Raw genomic sequence first — 27,623 nt, 5'->3', positions numbered from 1 at the left:
AATGCTACAAATTTCTAGAACATTCCAGGAATGTAAACAGACTTTGCTTCTTCTTGTTGTTGCTTTCAGCCATCAGTTACCTCAAATGTGACAAGAAGTTTTTGAGAGAAAATGGAAGATGTTGATGAGGTCTAGTTGACTTGAAGGAGATTGAGACTCAGAGAAGAAAGTCAAGGCATGGGAGAGCATCACAAGATGCTCCTCAAGGGAACATGCTAGGTCTAGACTCATGATTGTCCTCCTTATGATGGAGTAACATGTCTTTGGAAATGCTTACAAACAAGTGGGCTGCTTAAAAATGTGGTTCCTGCCGGGCATGGTGGTGCACGCCTTTAATCCCAGCACTCGGGAGGCAGAGGTAGGAGGATCGCGTGAATTTGAAGCCACCCTGAGACTACATAGTGAATTCCAGGTCAGCCTGAGCTAGAGTGAAACCCTACCTTGAAAAACAAAAAACCAAACAAACAAACAAAAAAAATGTGGTTCCTAAGCATGTAGGTACTTACACTTGGTTCCTATCTTCCAAATAACCAGTAGCAGCCGGGCGTGGTGGCTCACGGCTTTAATCCCAGCACTTGGGAGGCAGAGGTGGGAGGATTGCCATGAGACTTCATAGTGAATTCCAGGTCAGCCTGGGCTACAGTGAGACCCTACCTCGAAAAACAAAACAAAAAACAAAAAATAAATAAATAAATAAAAATAAACAAAAGAAAAAAAAAAAGAAAAAACCAAATAACCAGTAGCAGGGGTGCTGATTGTGACAGTCACTAAGACTTTCAAGGGCCCCTGCCCCTTCCTCTTGCTCATTTCAAACATCAAATCTAGCATCAGCCCTGGGAAATAAATATTCGCCAGTCTCTGCTAACCTTCATCCAGTGACAAGCATCTTCAACTTCTGGGTCTTCATTAAATCAAACGTCCCACCAGGCTCCTCCCCAGACTCAGCCTGGGGCTCCATTGGCTTCTTGCTTCCTGCCTCCTCCTAATCCACTACTTGCTGACCTCCTAGCCTAAGCCATTTCCTTGCCTGCACCTGTTTTGAGACAGGATGCCCCTTAGTCCAGACTAGCCTTGAACTTGAAGCAGTCCTCCTGCTTCAGACTCCTAAGTGCTATGATTACCAATGTGAATCACCACACCTAGCTTCTCCCTCCTCAAAGCCCGAATGTGGTGGTTTGAATTGGTTGTCCCCCATAAATTCATGTGTTCTGGGTGTTAGGTCCACAGCTGATGGTAGTTTGGAAATTGGAGCCTCTTGGAGAAGGTATGTTGTTGGGAATGGACTTATGGGTGTGATAGCCAGCTTCCCCTTGCCAGTTGTTTGGCACATACTCCTGCTGATGCTGTCCACCCAATATTGGCCAAGAGGTGATGTCCAGCCTCTGCTCATGCCACGTTTTCTCCTGCCATCATGGAGTTTTTCTTCAAGTCTGTGATCCAAAATAAACCCTTTCCTCCCACAAGGTGCATTTGGTTGGGTGTCACTAACCACAACACCTGGTTTACCCAGGAAGCGTGAATTGTGAACGAGGCTTCCAGGAAAGAAAATGCATCTCCAAGATAATCACCTTCCGTGACTCTGGGGAGTTGGGATGATTCAGGGCCACAGCCAAGTTGTCCTGGGCTACCCCAGCTCCCTAAACAGCCGTTTATTGTCTACTTCCTTGTGTGATCTAGCATCAGTATAACTATTAGGTAGGTCCTTTTGGAATGCATAAACAGACTCTTGTTTTCACCGACCCAAAGGCCAATAATGTCTTGACAGCATTTGAGGCCTGTGAGAGAGATTTTCCCACTTTCCTATAACTGGTTTACCTGACTTTTTTCCTCCAATGTATTTGAAAAGTGGTTTTGTTTTGTTTTGTTTTCAAGGTAGGGTTTCGCACTAGCTCAGGCTAACCTGGAATTCACTATGTAGTCTCAGGCTGGCCTCAAATTTACAGTGATCCTCCTACCTCTGCCTCCCGAGTGCTGGGATTAAAGGCATGCACCACCGCCAGGCTTGAAAAGTGTTTTGATTTATAACTTTCTTCGTTCTGTTACTATAAAAATTTCATGAAACTAGGGCTGTTGAGAGGGCTCAGCAGTTAAGGCGCTTGCCTGCAAAGCCTAGTGACCTGAGCTCCATTCCCCAGGAGCCACATAAAACCAGATGCACAAAGTGGCCCATGCATCTGGAGTTCATTTGAAGTGGCAACAGGTCTTGGCATTCCTATCTGTATCTCTTTCTCTCTCTCTCTCTCTCTTTGCTTGCAAATAAATAAATAAATATTCTTAAAAAAATTTCATGAAACTCTCACCATGTTGGAGCATGGACTTTGGAGAGTCACCTAAATCTGTGTTCTTGGGTCATGGTCACTCAGATTTTGCTCCAAAATAAACTTTTCCTTTTTTTAAAAAAATATTTTTATTTATTTATTTGAGATAGAGAGGGAGAGAGCTAGAGAGGGAGAAGAGGTATGCCAGGGCCTCTAGCCACTGCAAACAAACTCCAGATACATGTGCCACCACGTGCATCTTAAGTGGGACCTGGAGAATGGAACTTGGGAACCTCCAAGCCATCTGTCCAGCCCAGGAATAAACTATTCTTTTGAGTCCCAGATGAGATGTGTGCGCGTTTTCTGCTCCCCACCCCGCCCCGACTCGCTTTACTTCTTCCGAGACCTCTGGTAAGCCTGCCTCCCTGCGCTTTGCCGGCAAAAATGCTTCACAAGGTAGTGGTCCACCATTCCCATACCTGCCGTCCTGAACTCCTCACAGCGGGCTATCTCAGCGTTGCTGGGCAGGGCGTCCTCACCTGCACCCCCTATTCACCCTCCCCCTCTTCCCATCCGGGCCCTTCTCCCATAGCCCCTTCTACCGTAGCCCCGATCCATGTCCCCTACTCCCGGCCCACTGCCTTTAGCCCAGCCACGCCCCTCCCCCCGCCTTCCCCTCTCCCTCTGCCCTTCCGTGCCCGCCTTCTCCCCGCCCACCTCCCTTCGCCACGCCCACCTCCCTTCGCCACGCCCCTCCCGCCCTCGCCCCGCCCCTCCCGCCCTCGCCCCGCCCCGCCCCGCCCCGCCCCGCCCCGCTAGCCTAGCCAGTCTCGTCCCTGACCTGGCGGATGGCCCGGCGTCGTCTCCCGTGATGCCTCACTGCCGGCGTCGGCGGCGCGGTTGCCTAGCGACCGGACTGCCCGGAAGAAGGCCGGCAGGGCGGGACTTCCGGGTCAGCAGTTGCATCAGATTCTAGGAAGCTCCTGTGGCCGGGGCCACGGTTCGGGGAGTCCCAACGATGGCAGGTTGCTCCGGGGAGCAGGGTGAGTGGCGAGGAACGCGGGGCCGTAAGGGACTGCGGGCAGCGCGCGCGCATCGGGGTCCGGGGAGGCCAGGTGGGCAGGCCAGGACTCCGGGACTGGCGGGGCCCGAGTGGGCAGGAGGCACTCTAAAGATGTGGAGATCCCAGTGGGCAGACTAGGGACGTGGACACAGCAGGGCCGTAGTGGGCAGTTGGTACAGCATTGGGCAGGTGGGGCCTCTGGGAACAGCAGGGGCCTGAGTGGGCTTGGCCAGGCCAGGGTCCTGGAGACGGCAAGGGTCAGAGTGGGCTAGTGGTTAGGCCAGGGTTCTGGGGAAAGTAGGATCTTGAGTGGGCAGTGTCCAGACCAGAGCTCTGGAAGATGGCGGGTCTTTGCGGCCAGCACTTGGGACCTGACATCTGACGGGTAGCTTCTAGGATTTTCTGAAGCTGGAGCACCTGCTTGTTAGGGACTTGACCCCTAGTCTATACAGCCATCTCTTCCCCAGCGTCAGTTTCTTTTTTTTTTTTTTTTTTTCAATGGGTAGGAGCCAAGGTCTCCGAGCAAAGGAGATGCCCTGTGTTAGACAGCATGTCTCCAACCGATGCCTGGATGGGACCTCACCCCCTTCCTGCCCTTCTTGGACTTTGGGGGCCAGGCAAAGGCCCAAAGATTGTTTTGGTTTTCTGCCCAACCTGGTGGGCGGAACCAGGAAGTTTGTACTTGGAGAAGTAGGGCAGAGGAAATGAGAGCTCCGTGTAAACAATCATGAAAGGGCTTGGGGCTTTGTGAAGGCTTTCATCTGCAATGTGGCCAGCAGTCACCATAGGGACCCGCCTTGTCAGAGCATCACTGCGCACTTTATTGCCAACTGGGAGGTTTCTTCAGGCAGCCCTGTCAGCTCCCTCAAGTCACTCAGGTCTCTAGAGAGCAGGGTCTTTTCTCGCTTGTCCCTACAGTAAGTTTTCAGGTGCTGAAAAGAGTAGAGACTGTGGCCCAGATCCCTGACCATCAGGAACAGGCCTTCAAAAGCAGCGTACTCAGTGTAGGCTGTGATCTTGTATTTATTTCTTTTTGCTTTTTTCGAGGTAGGACCTACTGTAGCCTAGGCTGACCTGGAACTCAGTCTGTAGTTCCAGGCTGGCCTCTAACTCAAAGCGATCCTTCTACCTCTGCCTCCCAAGTGCTGGGATTAGACTGTAATCTTTGTTGGCAGAAATAACATGTGAATCCTGAGTCCTCCACTCTCTACATCCAGGGTGGGGGAGGTACCAAGATTTCTGTGGTATCCTGTGGTACCCAATTACTCTGAAGACCTTGCTGGGTTCTGATCACCTGTGTCACCCAGTGACATGGGCACCCAGATGACAGAACTGCTTACTTACCCTGTACCTAGTGGTAGAGATACCTACCTTTCAGGCGCACTGCATTCCACTCAAATTACATGCCCAGATTCCTACCCGTCCCAGAGCCAGGCAATTCCCAGCAGTCCACCCAGACTCCTATGACCCAACAACATGGCTGGCAGCCCCACCCTGAGTCCGCCTGGCAGGGCAGGGGTATCATTTCTGTTCACCCTCACAGCAACATGAGAGGGCACCATGAAGTGTGCTGTGGGCCTTAAATGAGTTTGTGGACAAAAAGAACTTGGGGACTGGGGAGATGGCTCAGTGGCTAAAGGTCCTTGTTCCACAAACCTGCTGACTAGAGTTCAGATCCCCAGCACCTACTTTAAAAAGCTGGATGCACAGTGGTGCATGCGTCTGTAGTCCCAGTGCACTTAACAGCAGTGGGAGGTGCAGTCAGGAGAATCCTGAAGCTTGTGAGCCAGCTGGTCTAGCCTTCCCAGGAGCAAAACAAGAGAGACTGTGTCTCAAACAAGGTAGAAGGAGAAGACCAGCATCCTGAGGTTGTCCTCTGACCCTCACATGTGTGCTGTGGCACATGCACACCAATACGTGCGTGCACACACACACACACACACACACACACAATAGTAATAGTAGAAATAGTAAATAATAATAATAGACAACAAGGACTTACAATAGTGCCTGACATGTAAGCACTGTGTCTGTGTTGAAAATGAGAGTCTACTGGACGTTTATATATTTATTGTTGTTTTTTAATGTTTTCATTTATTTGGGAGAGAGACATACAGAAAGAGAGCGAGTATGAGCTCCTGCCATTTCAGATGAACTCCAGACACATTGCCACTTTGTGCATCTGGCATTATGTGGGTACTGAGAAATTGAACCCGGGCTGCCAGGCTTTCAGGCTTTGCAAGCAAGCACCTTTAAGCACTAAACCATTTCTCCAGCCCCTCCCTGTTGTCAGTTTGGAGACAGCATCTCATTTATCCTCAGTTGGCCATAACCCTGCTGTATAGTCAGCAACTCCTGATCCTCCTTACTCAGCCTCCCAAATATTGGGATTATAGATATGGGCCACTACACCTGTCTTCCCATTTTTTTAAATATAAATGTATAACTAGTTCATTTGTGAATGGCATGTAGTGGGTTTTTTAAATAAAATGTTTTATTTATTTATTTGAGAGAGAGGAAGAGGCAGATAGAAAGAGAGAGAGAATGGGTGTGCCAGAGCCCCCAGCTACTGCAAATGAACTCCAGACGCCTGTGCCACCTTGTGCATCTGGCTTATATGGGTACGGGGGAATTGAACCCCAGACCTTAGGCTTCACAGCCAAGTGCCTTAACTGCTAAGCCATCTCTCCAGCCCGTTGTGGGTTTTTTAGTTGGTTTCTTGTTTGTTTTTACTTGCTTCAGAACATCAGGGCAGCAGAGCCCTGTAAGAATTGGCTTGTTGGGGGAGACGGTGTTGGCTGAGATGAAGCCCTAAGAGCTGAGTTTTCCAGTCTGAAGCCACGGGGCTTTGGCTCTCTCCAGCATGCGGCTTCTGTCCTCCCCTGCCCTGTGCTGTGTACACACACAGTCCCTGTATCCTCTGAGGAAATGATATCAAGAGCAGCCAGGAAGCCTGCCTGTAACTGCCAGAGGCCTTCATGGTTCTGTGTGTTTCCAGTGTGAGTGGCTTTTGTTGTTTTGAGGTAGGGTCGGTCTATTTAACCCAGGCTGGCCTCCAACTTGCCACCCTCGTGTTTCCCAGGGTGTAAGGATTAAGGGATGGATTACCTTGTCTAGCTCTGAGTCCCTTTTATTCCCAAGATTGCATTTGTCTAAATCACTGTCTTCTTGAATTTTCAAAGAAACCCTGGACCATCTTGAGTAGACTGAGAACCTGGGCATCTCCTTTATGGACTTGGTAGTCACAGCCTCTTGTCTCTGGTCTTGGTGCTGGTGGGATAATGTGGGCCTGTTTGATAGGACTGTCTCACTTCAGGACCAGAGTGGGCCAGGGAGACTCAGGTTTTTCCTGCAGATAGGATGCTACTTTGGTGGCCACTGTTGGACTAGACTTAGTTTGATTTTTTTTTTCTTCCCCCAAGTCTAGCCAAAGGGTCTGAACAATCAACACCACTAGCCTCTCTCAGCACAAGTCTGTGCCAGGCACTGTTCTCCCTGTGGTCCTGGAGTAGCTCTTTGTGGCAGATTCTGCTGTATCTTTCTGTGCAGATGGACACCCTGAAGTCCAGCAAGGTCAAGTGACGAGTCTGCCATCACATAGCCAGCAGGAGACAAAGCCAGGCCTCCACTGGAGCTGGAATCTCAGACGCCATGCTGGTCCACCTCTGCAGTTCTGTTAGAGTGACCAGGAGGGCTTCAGCGCTCTAGAGCATGAAGACAGGAGAGCAGCAGCAGTTGTCAGGTGGCTGGTCAGTGAGTGGAATCAAACACCTACCCCTTGCTGATTGGGCTGATCTCCCTGGGAACACAGATGAGCCTTTTAGTAGGCTGTCTGCCTGCTCCCTAGTGAGTCTAGAAGCCTGGTTCACAAGCACAGGAAACTCCCCCCCCCCCCCCCCCCGCCACACACACACATGCTTGTTTGAATCCATTTGCTTGGCCTACCCGTAGAAGTTCTGAGTAGCATGTGACCTGAGAATATGGGAGCATGGCTGGGAGACCCTTCAGGGAAAGAAGGGGGACAGTAACAGACTGGAGAGCAGGTGGAAGTGCTGATGAAAGGAGCCAGACAAGAGGGGTTCCTAGCTGTTCCTAGTGTGGGCCATTTGAAGTGTTTGGTTCACCCCAGTGCCAAGTGCTGTGTGGTCTCAGTTAGTGTTTGGCAGACTCCAGCATTGTAGGCTCTGGCACTCACCATCCACCTTTGGGACGTTCCTCCCATCAGAGGGCTCTTACTTGTGATGTTCATGGACTGAGCCATGGTCTGCCTGGCTGTGACTTACCCTCCTTGGAGGCAGAGCAGAGTTTGCACATGGCCAAGTTAGTCTTAGTGGGCCTGGGAAGAAGTCTTCTTGCTCCCAAGTGACCACCTCTGCCTGGATCAGGTAGATGGTCAGCCACAGTGGCTCACCACTCTGTGAAACCTCCTGTGCTTCTATTCCAGGCACACCCAAACCTCTCCCACCTATCCTGCCCACCCTGGAGAACCCTTACCTAGCTTCAGTGGTTCAGGCTATTCCTCACAGTATCTCTAGAGATGTATGTGTGATTCTGGCATATTGCCCCAGGAACTCTAGGAGTGACATGTGGTTATAATCACCTTCATAATGCAGGGATGATTACAGTGCTGGAGGCAGACAGGGTACTGGCTGCATGCCAGAGGGTTTTAAAGCATTTTATAAGTGTAATTCCACTTAGTGCGCCACAGTTTTACAAGGCGACTGTTGTTATGAGTGTGATTACACGTGAGGGAGGCAGGTGCTCAGCCGGTGGTCTGGATCTGACTCCCAGAGATCTTGCAGCCAGTGCCTTCCTCACCATATGCCACAGCACTTGCTGGGATGGTGTAGTTCCTCACCATGAGGCCACTGCACTTGCTGGGATGCTGTAGTTCCTCACCATGAGGTCACTGCACTTGCTGAGACAGTGTAGTTCCTCACCATGAGGCCACTGCACTTGCTGGGATGCTGTAGTTTCTCACCATGAGGCCACTGCACTTGCTGGGACGGTGAAGATGCTTTGCTCATAAGAGTGTCCTATACTTAGTGTAGAAACTAGGAACAGTGAAGACAGAGAAAATAAACCTTTGGGCAAGGACTGGGAGGTGTGGCTCCATTGGTAGAATGCTTGCCTAGCATGCATGAGGCCCTGAGTTTGATCCCCAGCACTGCATAAAACTAGGCATGGTGGCACTGTCTGTCATCCAGCACTCTGGAGGTTGTGGCCGGAGAATCATGAGTTCAGAGTCATCGTTGGCTGCATAGTGAGTTTGAGATCAGCCAAATGAGACTCTTGTCTCAAAAATAAACAAGGGCTGAAGCAAGCACTCAATGGGCAAGAAAACTTGCCAATCAAATGTGAGGATCTGAGAGGGCTTGAGACTGAGTTTGATCCCCAGTACCCTATAAACAGCTGAACATGGCCAAGCAATGTCTGTAATCCTAGTCTTGTGGAGGGAGCGTGGAAGTAGAGACAGGAAAATCTCTTGAGGCTTGCTGGTCAGCTAGTCTGACCAAAAATGGCAGCAAGGAAGCAATGTGGAATAGCCAGAGGATGCTGGACATTCTCCTCTGGCCTCAGTATGTGTACATTGTGTACACACACATATATACATTACACATACATTCACCACACCACATACCACACACACACACACACACACACACACCAAAAACTGTTTCCAGAGTCTCCAATGCTCTCTCATATTCACAAGAATGCACTGTGGGATCAGGTCCTTGTACTTGTTGTGGGGGAGTAAACAGGAATCCAGAGGCCACTCTGGGTCAGTGTGACCAGGAGTGCTCTGTCATCTGCACTGCTCTTTTTTACCACTGTTGAGCTGGCCCTGGTCTGAGTAATCTCACACTAGTGACCATGGAGGATCAGGTGAAGCGCTGAGGGGAACTGGCTCAGGTGGCTCTGTCATAGCTTGTGCAGGTCCTCCAAGGCATGTCTCATGAGCTGCATCTTCTTGGTCATTAGTAGAACACTGCTGGCTTGGCCTCACTGGCTGCCCAGCTCCCAGAGGAGAGCAGTCCTGTGAAAGGGAGTTGCTGCAGTTGAGTGTTTGAGCAGGCCCCATGACTCAAGGTTAGGCTTTCCTGGGCCTGGCATAGTGGTGCCACAGCAGGGGCTGCCTTTCTCTTCCCTGAATGGCCTCTTCAGCCATGAAGAGAGATATGCCATCATTCTCTGCCAGGTGGCTGGGAGACAGGGTGACAAAAGCAGGGTTGGTGGCTCCAGAGTGGCAGGCTCAAACCTGGCTCCTTCACTGGCAGCTATGCATGTGAGCAGTACATCCAAGGCCTGGCTTCAGGGGCTGCTCTGGGGCCCAAATGCCACCTGCTTGAGGAAGGAAGAGCTGGCCCTGGGAACCCCCAAACCGCACTGGCACCTTTGCAGGGACAGGGTCTGTGTTGCTCTGCGTTGCCAGGTGAATTAAAGTTCTGAATGAAAGATGCCTTCCTTGTTCTTAAGGGTCCTCATGTCCTTGGGCAGTGGGCTCCAGCTGAGCCCACAAGCCCACTGTGGGGTGAAGGGCAGCCATCCCCAGTGCTGGCTGCATGCTGGGGTCCTTCCTGAGAAGGGCACAGGAGACCCCCAAAGCCACAGTATAGTGCCAGCTTTGTGTCATAGGCACAATATGTGTTGCCAGTCACACCTGCAGCATCTTGGCCAAGTGTCTAGAAAGGTCTAGACTCCCCAATTGTGCATACTGAAGGTACAGGTATGAATAAAACAGAACACATGGCTGGGGTGGCAGGCCATGAAGGGGAGGAAGTGTTGTGGGGAGAAAGGGCAGGACAGCCTGGGACGGGGCTTGGCCATGGTGGAAGGTCAGCGTGTGCTCATAAGGCACCTCAGGTTCAGACTGTGTGGTTGGGGGCAGGCGGCTGGGCCCACTGTGAGGTCTGGCCGTGCTGGTGAAGCAAGGATTAAGGGAGACACACAGAGGTGGACCCTGCACTTCTTAGCTAGGAAGGCCAGGCCAGACTGTAGGTCTAGTCTGTGAGGTGGAACTATAGGTGACAGGTGGGCTGTGGCAGGAGGGCTGGGATTAGGACACCTTTCAAGGAATGTTCTGGTGTCCATGTAGGGACAGTGGGTGTTAGGAAGGAAACTCTGTGAAGGGTTGTGGTTCAGAGTTGGTCTGAAGGGGGGTTCTAAAGCCCCTGTGGCTGTGGGGTGCACTTAGCTGTCTTGGAGTCACCTGTGTGTGTTTGAGGGAAGCAGCATGAGTGGGGACCAGCCAGTAGACAGCAAGTCATGAGCAGGGTGCTTGAGGAGGCTGTGTTGAGGCACAGGCCCACCCCAAGACTGGAGGAGGGGCTTTTTGACCTGTGACTGCATAGCTTCTGCTCTGGGACATCCTGAGAGGACCTGGAATGGGCAATACTGCACAGCTTCATGTTTCATTCTCCAGACCCTGTATCTCAGAAAGTTCCAGTCACCACCGTTGGGAGGCTGGCGTGTATTTGTTCTCCCCTACGTGCACTCTCCTGTTTCAGGAGGGGCCAGCAGTGCACTCCAGGTAGAGGGTGGGGGTAGGGGGCTCAGAGAGGGTGCAGGGCTGCTTGTGTGCAGTGAGTGACCCAGGTGGTGTTAACAGCTGCAGAAAACACAGCAAGAAGTGTTCAAACATGTGCTTACCCACCTGAGCTGCCCGTCAGAGTGTGCAGTTATCTATGAGGTAACAAACCTGGGCCTTTTCCTGCAGTTTCCTCAGCCTTGGGAACAGCTTACACTTAAGGCCTTGAGCCACGTTCCACCATCCTCTGGCCAAGAGCCCAGTGCCACCTGCCTGTTCTGCACCTGCTTAGGGAGGTTGGAGCAGCACCAGAAGCCCTGCCCCCTACAGAGGTGCATACTGCCAGACACTGGTAAACATGGTGATGAAACACTGGCCTCACCTGCCACGATCATGGGGCAGAGGAGCCAAGAGCTCTGTTGTGGTCCATCTAGCAGAGGTGATGTTTATGATTTAAAGAGAAGACAAGGACTCAGGTACAAATGTGACAGGTTGTGGGGTCTGCTGGCCATGGCCAGACGTTGGTACTCTGTCCTCCTGATGGCCTTTGCAGGGCCTGGCACTTAGATCCTAGCCAGTGCACCAAAGAACAAGCCAGACCTGGTTGGGTATGCTTGGAACAGCCCCTCTGGCAGCCCCAAACATTCTCAGATGGCCCTAGACAATGTGAAGATGAGGCCTCTTACCGCTGAAAAGCACGTTCTCTCTCCAGTGTCCCACTGTGGACTTGTGCAAGGCACTGTCAGGTCCCCAGAGCTCTGTGCTTTCTACCCGTTCCACCCCATCTCCAGCATCTTCAGGGAGAGGCTTGCCACTGCTGAGAAGGGGTTTGGGACTTTCTGCAGTTTTCTTTTATGAGTTTTAATAAATTGAGGTGAAATTCATGCAATGTAAAATTGGTGTATTAGTTTTTTTCTCATTATTGGGACAAAATACCCAACCAGAAGCAGTTCATGGAAGGAGTAGGGTTTAATTTGGCTTACAGCTCCAGAGGATAGAGTCCATCATGGTGGGGAAGGCGTGGTAGGCTGGAGCAGGACACATGGTCATATCATCACATTGTCCTATCAGCAAGGAAGAAGCAGAGAGAACAGTAAGCGGGGCTGGACTATAAAACCTCAAGGCCTGCTCCCAGTGCCCTCCTTCCTCCAGCCAGGCTGTACCTCCTAAAGGTCCCACAGCCTTCCCACTACCAGCAGCCGAGGACTGAATGAACCTAGAGGGGACATTTTACACTCAAACCACAACAGGGAGCCGTTTCATTTCATAATTTGGTGCTGGGGATCAAACCCAGGGCCTTGTACTTGCCAGTGTAGTGTCTGAGGTCAACCATTTTAAGGTCCACAGTTCACTGGCAGGGCACTCATGCCATTGTGGAAACCACCTCTGTATACTTCTTAAGATATTTCTGTCACCCCAGTAGCAAGCCTGACCTACTCTGTAGATCTTCCAGTTTCCTCCTGCCCACCCTGTGAACCTCCTCTTCTGGATCTGACATCCAGAAAGGCTTTTGATATATATGTCTTTCTGGCCACTGTCTAACGGGCCTCTAGGCAGCTTTCTGCTTGCCTGTCTGCCTAAGATCCTGTGCCCTCTGCCAGCCTGATGCTCTGTGCCTGTCTGCCTGACATCCTGTGCTCTGACCTGCCTGATGCTCTGTGCCTGTCTGCCTGACATCCTGTGCCCTGACCTGCCTGATGCTCTGTGCCTGTCTGCCTGACATCCTGTGCTCTGACCTGCCTGATGCTCTGTGCCTATCTGCCTGACATCCTGTGCCCTCTCCCAGCCTGATACTCTGTGCCTGTCTGCCTGATCCTGTGCCCTCTGCCAGCCTGATGTTCTGTGCCTGTCTGCCTGACATCCTGTGTCCTGACCTGCCTGATGTTCTGTGCCTGTCTGCCTAAGATCCTGTGCCCTCTGCCAGCCTGATGCTCTGTGCCTGTCTGCCTGACATCCTGTGCTCTGACCTGCCTGATGCTCTGTGCCTGTCTGCCTGACATCCTGTGCCCTCTGCCAGCCTGATGCTCTGTGCCTGTCTGCCTGATCCTGTGCCCTGTGCCTGCCTGATGCTCTGTGCCTGTCTGCCTGACATCCCGTGCCCTGACCTGCCTGATGTTCTGTGCCTGTCTGCCTAAGATCCTGTGCCCTCTGCCAGCCTGATGCTCTGTGCCTGTCTGCCTGATCCTGTGCCCTGTGCCTGCCTGATGCTCTGTGCCTGTCTGCCTGACATCCCGTGCCCTGACCTGCCTGATGTTCTGTGCCTGTCTGCCTAACATTCTGTACCTGCCTGCCTCTTGGCTTAGAGGACGTCACGTGTCCTCTGCCCATAGCCTGATGTCCTGTGCCCTCTGTCTTTGCAGCTTCTGACTACAGGTCCATTCTGAGCATTAGTGACGAGGCAGCCAGGGCTCAGGCCCTGGACCAGCACCTCAGCACGCGTAGCTATGTCCAGGGCTATTCCCTGTCCCAAGCAGACGTGGACGTGTTCAGGCAGCTCTCTGCCCCGCCTGCTGACTCAAGGCTCTTCCACGTGGCTCGGTGGTTCAGGCACATAGAAGCACTCCTGGGTGGCCCCCATGGCAAAGGCCAGCCCTGCGGGCTCCAAGCAAGTGAGTAACAGCAAGTGCACCTTTGCTCCAAAGTCAAGGGCTGTCTCCATCATCCTGTGGATGTGTAGTGCTGTGGGGGACTCACCACTGTGTTTCCTGCATGTGGTGTGGTGGGATAGAAGCCACCTTTGCTGGGTCAGGGGTAGAATCATGCCTTACGCACTTGGTGTTTTGGAAACAAAGACAGTCCCATTGCTAGCACAGCAGAGCTGACCAGAGTGGCAGGGGCCCAAAGCCACCATGTCCAAGGGCCGCACTGTGTGCTTGGCTGCAGGCTTTAATCTTGGGGTTCACTTACTGCCTTGCTGACTCTGACTTGGTTCTTTATTCTTGCCATAGATTGCATGTGTTTCTCTCCATATGTAGTGTGAAGTCATAAACCATATTACTTGACATAAAGGAAACAAGTCTTCTTTCTGTGCTTTGAGGTACAGTCAGCGCAGCCTGAGAGTGCTGCCCGTTAAGGACATACAGCTGCAGTGAGCCTGGGAGGCGTGGCGTGAGTGAGGGGCCTGGCTCAGGGTCCAGGTGTTCAGCTCTCCGCACTAGCCAGCCCTTTCAAAACTGCCTGAGGCCTTTGAGCCCGCTGCTTCCCATGCCTGTGATAGGCTTCTCCTTTACACAGAGAGGACCAGGTGTGCAGTCCTCCAAACTCGAGGTGGGAGCCAGGGAGCATGCAGATGGGGTGCCGGCTCTTAGGGTTGGAGTGGCTTGGTTTTCTGGATAAACTCCTGCAAGCACTCTCCTCCAACCCAAGTGGAGCGCTTGGCTGCATAGCTGGTCTCCTCCCCAAGACAGCTGCTGCCCCTGCGTCCAGCACTGCAACCCAGGGGACATTGGTGGTATCAGGTGCCTCCTCCAAGGGTATCAAGAAGGTGAAACTGGGAACCTGGCATGGGCAGCTGCCTGTCCAGTCTTCCTTCATGGGACGGGAGCAGACATGTTGCCATCTGTGCTGGGAGGAAAAGGAGAGCTTTACTTCACAAAGGCCTTGTGACCACAGAGAGGCATGACACTCCCGAGTCAGCCGAGGACAGTACCAACAGGACTGTTCTGTGTCCTCCAGCTTCCAGGCCCCTAGTCGTCATGGCTGTCTGTCAGGACCAAGTGTGTCCTAGAAGGATGTGTCTTGAGGTGGTGTCACCAACCTCTTGCTCCCCGAGGCTGAGGCGTCAGTGAAGGGTCCTCTCAAGCATGGAGAGCCAGGATGCCCTTGTTAGCTCTCACAGCCCCTGTCCTGTGGCGCCAGCCTCTTCCTGCCTGCCCTGCCTTTCTACTTATCCTTCCTTCCCTCTGCTCTCCCTCCCTCGCCTGCTTTCCGTGGCTCCAGCGCCGAGATCCACTCAATCCCAGGGCCTTGGACTTGCTTGAGGGGCCCCCAAATTTGACCCTCTGCCTCTCTCAGCTCCCAGAAAGGTGGCAGGTGTGCCTTCCCTGAGGAAGGATGTGGGTCTGCTGGGAGGGTCATTAGAAAGGTATACATTGGGGTTGCTCCCCTTCTCTCTCAGGTAGTCCAGCTGTTTAAGTACTGCCTTAAGCTTCCCAGGGCTGGCTCATACTTCCCAACAGCCCTCTTCTTTGCAACTCCAGGGTCTGCACCCCTTTCTGTGTACTCCTCCTCAATACTGTTGTGCTGTCCTGTCATATCAAGGACTCTTTAATACTGTCTCATAGCACCACAGTGCCTGGCTGGGCTAAGAATGTGCCTGTGCCTCAGAAGAAACGTAAAGGCCGAAGTGCTCAAGAGGAAGTGGGCAGGAATGCTGGTGTAGGTCTCCCCTGTGACCCAGGGAGGATGTGCTGGTGAGGGCCTGACTACTGTGTAACCTCACTTGCCAGAGCTCCCAAAAGCTTTCACCAGCTATGGGGCAGTGGCCACCCTTACGAGCTGGAAGCAGAACCTGGCTCACCTTTCCTGGGCAGCGTCTGGTGTCCTCTGGTTCAGGAATTACCCACAGGGCCTTAATAAAGAAGGATAGTGACAGAATTCTTTTTTGTTGTTGTTTTTGTTTTCTGAGGTAGGGTTTCACTCTAGCACAGACTGACCTGGAACTCACTATGTAGTCTCAGGGTGGCCTCAAACTCCTGGCAGTCCTCCTTACCTCTGCCTCCCGAGTGCTGGGATCAAAGGTTTATGCTGCCATGCCCCCCCCCCAACAGAATTCTTTTTTTTTTCTGGGAAAAATATTTTTATTGTGGCTTACAGGCTTGAGGGGAAGCTCCACGATGGCAGGAGCAGAGGGTGGACATCACCCCCTGGCCAACATAAGATGGACTGTAGCAACAGGAGGGTGTGCCAAACACTGGCATGTGGACACTGGCTATAACACCCATAAGCCCGCCCCCAACAATACACTGCCTCCAGGAGGTGTTAGTTCCCAAATCTCCTTCAGCTGGGAACCTAGCATCCAAAACACCTAAGTTTATGGGGGACACCTGAATCAGACCACCACTTTCCACCCCTGGCCCCCATAAACCGATATCCATACATGATGTAAAATACAATGCATCCAGTCCGACTTTAAAAGTCCCCATAGTTTTTATCAATTCCAATGATGGTCAAACATCCCCATAATCCAAGGTCTTTTAACTGAGCCATCATACCAAAAAATCCCCCCAAAACCCATAATGGCACAGAATAAACATTCACACTGCAAAACTGGCAACAGAATTTTTTAACAGTGGTAGAACACCTTCAGGGACACTGGGCATATTTAAAGGGAGCTGTAAGACCGTGCTCGACTTCAGTGATTTAGGGTTTTCCTCCATCCCAGCCAGAGGCCACCTAATGAAGAGGCTCCGTACAGGTCTGCCTTCAGGGAGGGCCCACAGGCCCTGGACACATGCCGAGGACAGACCATGACACATAGTGACAGGAGATCAGGGGACTTCCTGGGAGAGGGGCTGGCCTCTAAGGCCTGCTGAGCCTGGAGCACCACTGTGGGTGGGGGACCCATAGGGTTGTATCCAGAGGTCAGAGTCTGCTCAGCTGTGAGGCCAGCACTGTCCAATGAGCATTTGCTGCCCAAGGACAGATTAAAAGGGGCTAGAAGCTGGGCATGGTGGCATACGCCTTTTATCCCAGCACTCAGGAGGCAGAGGTAGGAGGATCGCTGAGAGTTTGAGGCCAGTCTGAGACTACATAGTGTATTCCAGGTCAGCCTGAACTAGAGTGAGACAGAAAACGAGAAAAAGCGGGGGGGGGGGGGGAGGGAGTAGAGGCCGTTGTCACCCTGACAGCCGTGGCTCCAACAAGCAGCGATTTGTGTCCTAACCCCTGGACTCTATTACTTGGGAGGAGCTCATGTCCCACAAAGTGCCTGCACACTCTCACCTTGCCCAGTGGAAGGATCCTGCAAAGTAGGGGCAGCCCTGGTCATCATAACAACACTTGCATCATAGTCACAGCCTGTAGGGTCAGGAGATACCGTGTCCTGCTTGACCCTCAGCCACAGACAGCATGGCACATGACTGGGAGGGTGCTTGTTTGAGGAATGAGCAGTTGTGCTTGGCATGCCACATGAGCATTCTTTGGTCACACTGGAGGTTTGGGTTGTAGAGGCGTACCACTGTGCAGAATGTAGCAAAACCAAAGACTTGCTCAACATTCTTCCACTGAAAAATCATACGCCCAGTGTCATAGTGCATGCTTGTAATTCCAGTGGTGAGGAGGCTGACAGGGGGAGCCCAAGTTTGAGGCCAGTTTGGTCTACACAGGAAGTTTCAGGACAGACCAGGTTTTATTTATTTGAAGGTGACAGGGAGAGAAAGAGGCAGAGAGAGGGAGAGAGAGAATGGGTGCGCCAGGGCCTCCAGCTACTGCAAACGAACTCCAGACGCGTGCGCCCCCTTGTGCATCTGGCTAACTTGGGTCCTGGGGAATCGAGCCTCGAACCGGGGTCCTTAGGCTTCACAGGCAAGCACTAACCACTAAGCAATCTCTCCAGCCCCCACAGTTTTGTTTTTAAAACTAGATCTTGAGATGCAGTGGAAACCTATGCTTGTTACTGGCTGCTGCCATGTGACCCATCTGCTCTTCTCCCTCCAGGTAAAGGCCGGCGAGTACAGCCTCAGTGGTCTCCCCCAGCCGGGACTGAACCATGCAAGCTCCGTCTGTACAACAGCCTCACCCGGAATAAGGTATGGAGGGTGGATGCCCTGTGTCCTTAAAGAGCACACTGCAGTCTGTGTATCCCATGGGCTCCCAGGTTCCCTCAGTTCAGGTTCAGCGTCCTTCAGTTAATTCCTATGCCTCTGTAGCCCAGGCACGGCTGTGTGTCTTGGGGAAGCTTGCCTGCCAGTCTCCTGGCACTGCCCAGACATGAGGGCTTGAGATCGCTCACATTGGAGCCAATGCTGGCATGCTTTCAGGAGGACACGTGGCTGTGGCAGGCCTCACCACAAGCCAAGCAGGTCAGGCAAAGTGGTAAACTGCCAGGCGTTGTTGGAGTGCAGCAGGCTCCATGATGCCAGCACGGGCTTCTGAAGTAATGGGCTTGGCATGGCTTACTCTGCTTAGGCCGCAGCATAGCCTCAGGGCCTCAGGAAGGGCCACAGCTTACTTAGCTGGCAGGACATACGCTTAACAGGTAGGGAGACAGGTGTGGAACAGGCCACCATCTTCATATGGAATACATTGACAGTCATATCCCCAAAGTGGTCTTAGAGTGTTGGAAAACTGGCCTCCGAGCCAGGCTCCTCTCAGAGGGGCACTAGCCTTCTGCCCTGTCCCTCAGCTTTTTCATCTGTAGAAGAAAGCAGTGGTACCAACTCCCTGAGGTTGCTGTCTGGAGTAAGTGGGGTTCAGGCGGACACTGGTGGCCACAGTGGTTTAGTAGCATTCACACAACTAGAAGTGTCACTCCTTTACTGCCACCCTGAGGAGGAACAGGGCCTCAGAGAGAAGGGCCTGAGGACTCCCTCTCCCGCTCCTACAGGGCCACAGCAGCAAAAGAGCGCTGTGGCGGGCATGGCGGTGCCGGCCTGCTGTCTCAGCACCAGGGAAGTGGAAGCAGGAGCCTCCTGAGTTCAAGGGCAGCTTACATTGTGAAGCGCTGTCTCAAAAATAAGAACAGTCCTTGGCAGTCTGTCTTTGCAAAATAGTCTGTGTGATGGTTGCTGCTCCTTTTGGTACCCTGTGCAGTTTCTTGAGTCTCTTGTGACATCATTCCTTCATTTCTAACAAGGATGTATTTATACCTCAAGACGGGAAAAAGGTGACGTGGTACTGCTGCGGACCAACTGTCTACGATGCGTCCCATATGGGACATGCCAGGTAGGGTCTAATGCCGTGACGGTTGATGACAGCTAAAAAGGAAACGCCCACACCCCAAGCCCCTGCTTGCCATCCTGATCTCCACCCAGACACTTTTCCCACGTGTCTCTCCAGCTCTGGGGGTCCCCACCTCGGGGTGGCCGTACAGAGTCCACAACAATGTTGAGGCCTAGTGGGCCATAACCCCCTCCCATGCTCATGGGTGTGGCCTGTGGTGAGTGGATGGCTGTTGGGCAAAGACCACGAAACCTTTGCCCCTGTACAGGCTGTTTCCCTTAGCTCAGATGCTTTCTCCAGAAGATTATCTTCAGCTTTTGGAATATTTACATGTTCACAGCTATCTTAAGGATGGAACCCAAAATTCATTTGCTTCATGTACATCTTACACACATTGCTTAAGGGAAATATTATGGAATATTTTAAACAATTGTATGCATGAAATTGTTTGGTATTGTGGAAGCTTCCACTTGTGGTACCAGGCGCATGAGTGCTCAGGGAACAATTTTGGAGGACTTGGCGTTATGGAGGCTCAGTTCGTGCATGTTCTGGTCAGCACCAAGATTGTGTGCAGATGAGCTGGTTGGGTACGTGTGTTTGTCACTGCTTTAGGTCGTACATCTCCTTTGACATCTTGAGAAGAGTGCTGAAGGATTACTTCCAGTATGACGTCTTTTACTGCATGAATATTACAGACATTGATGATAAGGTAAAGAGAGGCCCATGTGAAATTCAAATGTGGGACATGATGGAAGGGGGACTTTCAGATAAGTCAATAAAACCATACCAGCCCTTAGGGGGCTGACATTGGAAGACTGCAACTTTGAGGCTAGCCTGGGCCACAAGGCAAGTTGCAGGACAACTTGAAATGGATGGATGGATAGGCAGGTTGGCAGATGAGCAGGAGTAGGCATAGCTGTCTTAGGTTTGATCTAGTAAACAACATCTGAGTTCCACAAACTGGTAACAGCATGGTTTATATAAACATTAAGTCATTTATATGGATGTGTAATGGGCTGGAACCACTGGTTGAATGTAGCCCCTGGTTCTGCAAGAGAAGTCTGGGACCCAGCAGCCTGTTCAGAGGCACCTGGTGTTACAGTAGACCTCTGTCCTACTCTACAGGCAGAGTGGTGGGTGGTGTGTTGTCCCACAGTGCCACATTTGGGATCCATGGCTGTCCCTGCACCACCTTCACCCCCACTCAGAGTTGACGAGCGTGAGAGCAATGTGGCATACACAGGTGGGTGTAGACTGTGAATACTACCTGTTTTCTCTGCCTCTGCAGATCATCAGAAGGGCACGGCAGAACTACTTGTTTGAGCAGTATTGTGAGCAGAAGCCCGTGGCTGCCCAGCTCCTGGAGGATGTCCACGCTGCCCTGGAGGTTGGCCCTAGACATACACCCTTGCTCCTCCTTGCCCTCACCTCTCCCCCCCCCAACCAACCTTTGCCTCTGTAGCCATCTCGTTCTTCCTCATGCCTGTCAGGCCTTGTGTAGGTTCCTACTCCCAGGGTGGTTCTGCTCCCAAGGTGTTACTTAGGCCAGCTTCAATGGGCACTGAAGTCTCAGTGGGCATGACCTCTGTCAGGCCCATGAGGCAATCACCAGAGCAGATATGCAGGACTCCATGCTATTAATCATACTTGCTCTTGCTGGTGCCTGGCAGAATTACTCTGGTCCTCAACATCAAGGTTATGTGCAGTACAGCACCCAGTTCTGACTGAGAGACAATCACTGTGCCGATCTTGAGATCATCATTATTTTTACTCTGCTGTAACCCTTCAGAACTGTTGAAGAAGTGTGCTCTCTCCACTTTAAAATTTTCACTCTGAAATAGCATAGTTCTAAATATGCATTTATTTATATCATGTATTATGGTGAGCATGTCTTTTTGTTTTCTTCCTTTAAAAAAAATATTTATTTATTTGAGAGTGGAAGAAGTAGAGAGAGGGAGAGAATGGACATGCCAGGACCTCTAACCACTGCAGATGAACTCCAGATGCATACGCCACCTTGTGCATCTGGTTAATGTGGGTACTAAGGAATTGAACCTGGGATCATAGGCTTTGCAGGCAAGCACCTTAAATGCTAAGCTGTCTCTCTTTTAAAAAAAGTGGTTTTTTTTTTGAAGTAGGGTTTTTCACTCTAGCTCAGGCTGACCTGGAATTTACTATGTAATCTGATGGTGGCCTCGAACTCACGGCAATCCTTCTACCTCTGCCTCCCAAGTGCTGGGATTAAAGGCGTGCGCCACCACACCCGGCTCCAGACCCTTTTTGTTTTCTTAATTACTAGAAGGTATCTTTAGTAATTGCAGTGATAATTATTAGCATGTTCTGGCAGGACGTTAGGACCTCGCCATCTTTGGGCTGACGTGGCTGGGGCCTGCTGGGCTGTGGGCACTTTTGACATGGAGGCGGGCCCCAGCTTCCCTGGGGCTCACTAGTGTCCTGCTCTGTTTACCAGAACAGCCTAGAAATTCTGCTTCCACCCCATTTTGCAAGGCATGGTGTAGTTAAGTGCACCAGGTATGCCTGGGCAGAGAGCTTGGCCGCCGCCCCAGCCTGGGGAAGAACTAGGGCAGCTGAGGTCATGTAGCTTCCTCAAGGAGAGCGACTCTCCTGCCTCAAGTTGGCTTTGGGAACCTGGTTTCTGCACGCTGTCTAACAGGTTGGATGGGTTTTATGGTTGTAGCCATTTTCGGTAAAGCTGAGTGAGACCACAGATCCTGACAAGAGGCAGATGCTTGAGCGGATCCAGCGGGCAGTGACGCTTGCCATAGAGCCACTGGAGCAAGCTGTGCGTGCCAGCCACCCCGGAGAGGACGTCAGTGGCCGTGTGCAGGTGAGCTCTCGCCCTTTTTGTAAGACAGCATGCTCTGCAAGCAGGCACCTTTAGCTCTGAGCCATCTCCCTAACCAAACAGCATGGAATTGATTTGCATTTAAGGTCAGGCGCCCAGCACCTGTGACTCATAGCTCTGCTATGGCCTGTGGCCCCATTCTTAGGTGGCTGAGTTAGTGTCCTCTTCCATCCAGGATCCCCAGCCCTGTTTCCTGGGCACAGAGCTCAGTGCCACTGGAGCGGGACCTGGGATGCTTTGAGTCCCTCCTGCTCCCCCTCCCCTGACACTGCCTACTGCCACTTGTATTTGAGATGCAGTGGAGCGGCTCTCTGCCCCATTCCGAGATTGTCCACTGGGCCCTCTCGGCATTTCTTGGTGGCAGAAATTGGAGAAAGGGAGCAGCTTGATGTGAGCAGCAGCCCGTGGTTCCTGTGGTGCTGGCCATCTCTCCCACTGCTCAAAAGGCCCCTTGGGACAAACGTGAGGGCACCACACCTGGGGTGTCCTGCCTTCCTCTGCAGTCACTAAACCCACATGGCCCTTCCCCTTTCTACTAGCGCCACCTGCTGGCCACCCATGAGTTCAAGGAAACCAGCAGTGGAGCCTAGCTTGTAGGTCATGAAGCAGTACCAGGAGGTGGAATTGCTGGTGGAAAACCACCAGCTCCAGACTATAGATTTACCCACCCTCATAGCTGTCCTGTGTGTCCCCACACCACAGATCCCAGGACTTATGAAAACATCATGCACATGGCTTCAAGGCCCTGTGCGGTCACTTGAGTTGTTTCTGAGATGGATTCGTTTTTAGTCCCGGTCATTCCTCAGTGCATATCCTGGGCAAGCTGCTTCCCTGTGCTTCTAGGACCTGCTGTCAGGTGTCCTTGTGGCCAAGAATCATGCATAAAGTCTTTCCCAAATTGTTTCAATAACATTTTTATGAAAAATATAAGCCAGGGCTGGAGGAATGGCTTAGGAGTTAAGGTATTTGCCTGCAAAGCCAAAGGACCCAAGTTCAGTTCCCCAGGACCCATGTTAGCCAGGTGCACAAGGGGGCGCATGCATTTGGAGTTTGTTTGCAGTGGCTGGAGACCCTGGTGCGCCGACTCTCTCACTCTGTCTCTTCCCCTCTTTCTTTGTCAAATACATAAATAAATAGAAATTAAAAAAAAAAATAGAAACCAGACATGGTAGCAGCACATGCTTTTAGCTCCAGCACTCAGGAGGCTGAGGTAGGAGGATTGCTGTTAGTTGAGGCCAGCCTGGGACTACAGAATGAGTTCCAAGTCAGCCTGGGGTAGTGTGAGACCCTGCCTCAAAAAAAAAAAAAAAAAACTGGACATGGTGGCACATGCTTGTGATTCCAGCATGGAAGGCTGAGGCAGGAAAATTGCTGCAAGTCAGTGCCAACTTCGCCTGCCTTGCAAGACCCTTTCTTTCTCCCCTATTCCTAGAAACACAGGAACTGTGGTAGGTACTTAGTATAAGGGTGCCCATCTTCACTGTGTCTAAGCACACAGCTCAGTACCATTGGGCACGCCCACAGACATGCAGCTGTCACCACTGTGCACTGCCAGAGCTTTCCATCTTCCCAGACCGAAACTGTCCCAACCCCCTTGCCTGACACTAGCAGCCCATCCTGCCTCTGTCCCTGCGGATCTGACCGTAGTGGAATCGTCCTGTGGTACTCGCCCTGTGGCTGGCCTGCTTCACTTAGCACGGTATCTTCAGGGTTATCCACATTGTAGCATGTCAGCAGCTCCTTCCTTTGAGAGGAAGAAATTTTTATTTTTCTTTTCTTTTTTTTTTTTTTTTTTTTTGAGGCAAGCCCAGCAGACTGGCCTTTTTTTTTTTTTTTTTTTCTTTCTTTGTGAGAGAGAGGGGGAGAGAGAAAGGACACACCAGGGCCTCCAGCCACTACTATCAAAATCCAGATGTGTGCGCCCCCTTGTGTGCAAGTGTGACATTACACACTTGCATCACTAAGTGTCTGGTATGTGTGACCTGGAGAGTCAAACATGAGTCCTTAGCAAGTACTTTAACCACTAAGCCATCTCTCCAGCCCTCTTCTAACACTTTATTTATTTGCAAGCTGAGAGATACAGAGAGAGAAAGAGGGCGAGTCAGTATGGGCACATCAAGGCCTGTAGCCACTGCAAATGACCTCCAGATGTAGGTGCCACTTTGTGCATCTGGCTTTATGTGGGTACTGAGGAGTCGAACCCAGGTCGTTAGGCTTTGCATGCAAGCGCCTTAACTGCTGAACCATTTCTTCAGGCCCACGTCCTTCCTTTTAAGGCTGAATGACGTTCCATTGTGCGGATGGCCACACTTTGGTTATTCATTTGTGTGTCTGTGCACACCTCAGCCGCTGTAGTTGTTAGCTGTTGTGACTAATGCTGCTGTGCACATGGGTGTGCAAATAATGTGTCTATGACCCACTGTTAGTTCTTGGGTACATGTCTAAGTGGAATGCTGGTTCATGCCATAGTTCTGTTGGTGACACTCCAAGGGACTGCCATCCTGTTGGCACAGCTCCTGTGCACATTCTCACCAGTGCTTGTCATCATCATTTGTTGGTAATACCATCCCACTGGGTAACAGGCCATCTCTCCTGTGGTTTGCTTTGCATTTCCTGTCTGCTAGTGACATCCAGCATCTGTGCATCCTGACCTGTGAGCTGTAATGTGCTGTAATGGTGTCTCTCAGGTATATTACAGGCCACATGCCAAGGATTGGAATTGCTAGATGGTAGAACACACATTTGGGGTGTTCTTTTGGAGTCCCCCAAATAGCCCACACATCCTGAGCTCCTCTGAATAACTCAGGGAACTCAGCATTGAGATGTCATGTCATTCCAAGTAAGACACAGTAACCCAGCAATGACAGCTAGTGAGACAGTCCAGGCCAGTTCCTGCAGGAATCCATGTGGGCCTCTAAACTGTCTTAGGCCCAGGACAGAGCATGTGCTGCTCCAGAAAAGACAGGCCATGCAGGAACTATTTCTCCCAGGGAAACCCAGAGAGCCTTGGTGCTCAGAGCTTCATGGTCACACAGGTAGTCTACCCATCACTGGACACAGTTCTGAATTCCGGAAGTGAAGAAGGGACTGTGTCTCCATGGCCCACAGTCTTTGAACAAAGCCCATGGGAGCTGCTACAGCAGGGCAGAGCACCCAGCCTCTGAGCAGAGGAACAGAAGCTTAGGGCAGCCCACAGCAAACTCTCCTCAGGGTGGCAGCCTTGCTCCTTCCCACTTGCCAAGGGTTCCGACATGCCTGTGAAGACCTCACTCCTGGCCACACCCCAGGTCCTGTGTGCTAGTGTGGGTTCTTTCCTTTGGGTCAGTTGAGACTCAGTTGGTTTTTTTTTTTTTATTTTTTATTTCTTTTAATATTTTTTGTTCATTTATTTATTTATTTATTTGAGAGTGACAGACACAGGGAGAAAGACAGATAGAGGGAGAGAGAGAGAATGGGCGCGCCAGGGCTTCTAGCCACTGCAAACGAACTCCAGATGCATGCGCCCCCTTGTGCATCTGGCTAACGTGGGACCTGGGGAACCGAGCCTCGAACCAGGGTCCTTAGGCTTCACAGGCAAGCGCTTAACCGCTAAGCCATCTCTCCAGCCCAAGACTCAGTTGGTATTATCTGTGGCTTGAGCATGCTTCGCCAGCCTCTGGTGTGGTGATTCTGGGCACCTGTCCTGCCCCTTCCCCGGAGGTTAGTGGTCTTTCACTGAAAGGTCTGAAATCACTCTCATCTGTGCACTAAGCCTTTGTCACACACGCCCTCCCATCTTACTGCCTTCATGTCCACTTTCAGTGAGCCCAGAGCCTAGTTTTTATTCAGGTTTGTCCCTCTTATTTGGGTGTTTGCTACTGGTCTCACTATGCATCTCAGGTTGACCTGGAACTCATGTAGTCTTCCTGCCCCAGCCTCCTGAGTGCTGGGACTACAGGCCTGCACCAAGATGCATGACCCCTTCCTCTTGTAGTTAACATGGGTTTGTCTTAAGAATTCTGTCCCGCCCTGAGTTGGAAAGATGTTTGCCTGTGTTTTCTGTTTAAGGACATAAGGTTTTGCAGTGCTCCTGGAAGTTCTGCCCCATGGTTTTGTGAGTGGTGAGTGGGAATTCAGTGTGCCCCTGGCTGGTGGGGGTGGTGCCTCCTTTCCTGAGTGTAGTACACTGGAGAGGTCTGGGTTCCATCCCCAGTACTGGAAAAAGAGAGAGAGAGAAAATGAGAATTAAGGCTAAGCCAGGTATGGTGGATCTTTCCCGTAATCTTAGAATTTGGGAAGAGGAGATAGGAAGATCATGAGTTTGAGTCCAGCCTGGTCTACATAATGAGACTTTGTCTCAAAAAAAAATCAATTAAAAAAAAAAAACACCTAAATATGGTATCACACACCCGCAATCCCAATACTTGGGAGGTAGAGGCAATAGAATAAGGACTTTAAGGCCAGTCTGAGCTACACAAAAACCTGTCTTAAAATGAAAAAAAATTAAGGCTGTAAATTTCTTTCTGTCATTTTTCTCCTTCATAAGTTTTGATATTGTTCACTTCTGAGCAACCCAGGACTTCTGTGAGGTGTGTGTGTCTCATTTCCAAGCAGATAGCCTTTTTGTAAATTTTTGTAAATTTTTTATTTATTTATTTGAGAGCCACAGAGGGAGAAAGAAGCAGAGAGAATGGGCACGCCAGGCCCTCCAACCACTGCAGACGAACTCCAGATACATGCACCCCCTTGTGCATCTGTCTAATGTGGGTCCTGGGGAATCAAGCCTCAAACCGGGATCCTTAGGCTTCACAGGCAAACGCTTAATCGCTAAGTCATCTCTCCAGCCCGCAGATGGCCTTTTTCACACTGGCTTACTGCTGTTTGTGGTGATGCAGTCTGGCCTATGCTATTGGAGCAGCAGGCTGGAGCCCTGGCCTCAGGCTGGGAACAGTCTCATGCTGGGGAAGAGCTGAACTCAGAATCAGTGGCATGGAGTTCAGTTCTGTGTGCTCCCTTGCCCTGCTGTTAGCTGTGTTGCTGGCTTTGACAATAGCAGTTCCACTCTGGTGGTGGGCTGTCTGAGTCTCTCTAATGTTTGTTTTTGTAGTGCTGGGAATAGAAATCCAGGCCTTGCGCATCCTAATAAGCCTTGTCTTTTTCTTTATTTCTTTCTTTCCTTCCTTCCTTCTTTCGTTCATTCCTTCATTTTTTGTTTTGTTTTGTTTTTGAGACAGTCTCCTCATCTTGCTCAGACTAGCTTTGAATTTAAAAACTAGCCCAGGCAGGCCATGAACTCACTGTCCTCATGCCTCAACCTCCCAGGTTGCAAGGATTACAGGCCTTTGCCACCAGGCCCACCTACTTGTCTCTGCAAAGGTCTTATTTTCTTAAAATAGAGCCTGTTTTGCATCAAAATTGAGAGGCCATGTGCACCTCCTCCTTCCCACACAGCTTCCCTCAGCGACAGCCTCCCCACGCACTCTGCCTTTGTCACTGTCCATGAACCCACATTGTGTGTGTGTGTGTGTGTGTGTGTGTGTGTGTGTGTGTGTGTGTGGTCTGTCATGCCCATATATGTATGTGCACATGCATGTGAAGGTCAGGGTCAACATTTGGTGTCCTCGTCAATCACCTTCCACCTTACTGTTTTAAGACAGGGTCTCTCACAGAACCTAGAACTCGGTGATTCACCTGACTAGCTAGCCTACAAGCCCCAATTCAAACGCAGGTCCTGATGCTTGCACAGCAAGCATTTTACCAACTGAGCATCTCCCCAGTCCACTAGGACAGGATCTCATGTAGCCCTGGCTGACCTTGAACTCTTGTTCCCCTCGTCCGTTTCCTCATTGCTGGGATTATAGGCATATGTCATCACACCAAGCCTGTGGTTGGCATTAGGGTCACTCTTGGTGGGATACATTCTTGGTGGTGTCATAGTATCCATCACATGGATCAGTCAAGTGGATCTGTCCCCACAGTATCTCAGTGATGTTAGTGCTGAAAATCTTTGTGCTGCCCCTGCCTGTCCCTCGTCCCTTGAGCTCCTGG

General features: G+C 51.3%; 1 protein-coding gene across 4 annotated transcripts in view; it reads left to right on the top strand.

Moving 5' to 3' along the window:
• Positions 1-3,171: 3,171 nt before the first annotated feature.
• The window catches only part of Cars1 (cysteinyl-tRNA synthetase 1), a 53,970-nt gene continuing 29,518 nt past the window's right edge, over positions 3,172-27,623 (top strand). The window contains exons 1-7 of one of the 4 annotated variants that reach the window (XM_004654230.2): positions 3,198-3,301; positions 13,210-13,458; positions 17,507-17,598; positions 18,645-18,733; positions 19,343-19,439; positions 20,019-20,117; positions 21,429-21,578. In XM_004654230.2, the coding sequence (XP_004654287.2) occupies positions 3,277-3,301; positions 13,210-13,458; positions 17,507-17,598; positions 18,645-18,733; positions 19,343-19,439; positions 20,019-20,117; positions 21,429-21,578 (801 nt within the window). In that variant the 5' untranslated portion in view covers positions 3,198-3,276. Of the gene's footprint in view, positions 3,302-6,870; positions 7,071-13,209; positions 13,459-17,506; positions 17,599-18,644; positions 18,734-19,342; positions 19,440-20,018; positions 20,118-21,428; positions 21,579-27,623 lie in introns of all 4 variants that reach the window. The other 3 variants (XM_045154730.1, XM_045154745.1, XM_045154736.1) reach the window with 3 other exon arrangements.

Source organism: Jaculus jaculus, chromosome 1, assembly GCF_020740685.1.
Source record: "Jaculus jaculus isolate mJacJac1 chromosome 1, mJacJac1.mat.Y.cur, whole genome shotgun sequence".
NCBI lineage: Eukaryota > Metazoa > Chordata > Mammalia > Rodentia > Dipodidae > Jaculus > Jaculus jaculus.
This window is presented reverse-complemented; position numbering and strand designations above follow the sequence as displayed.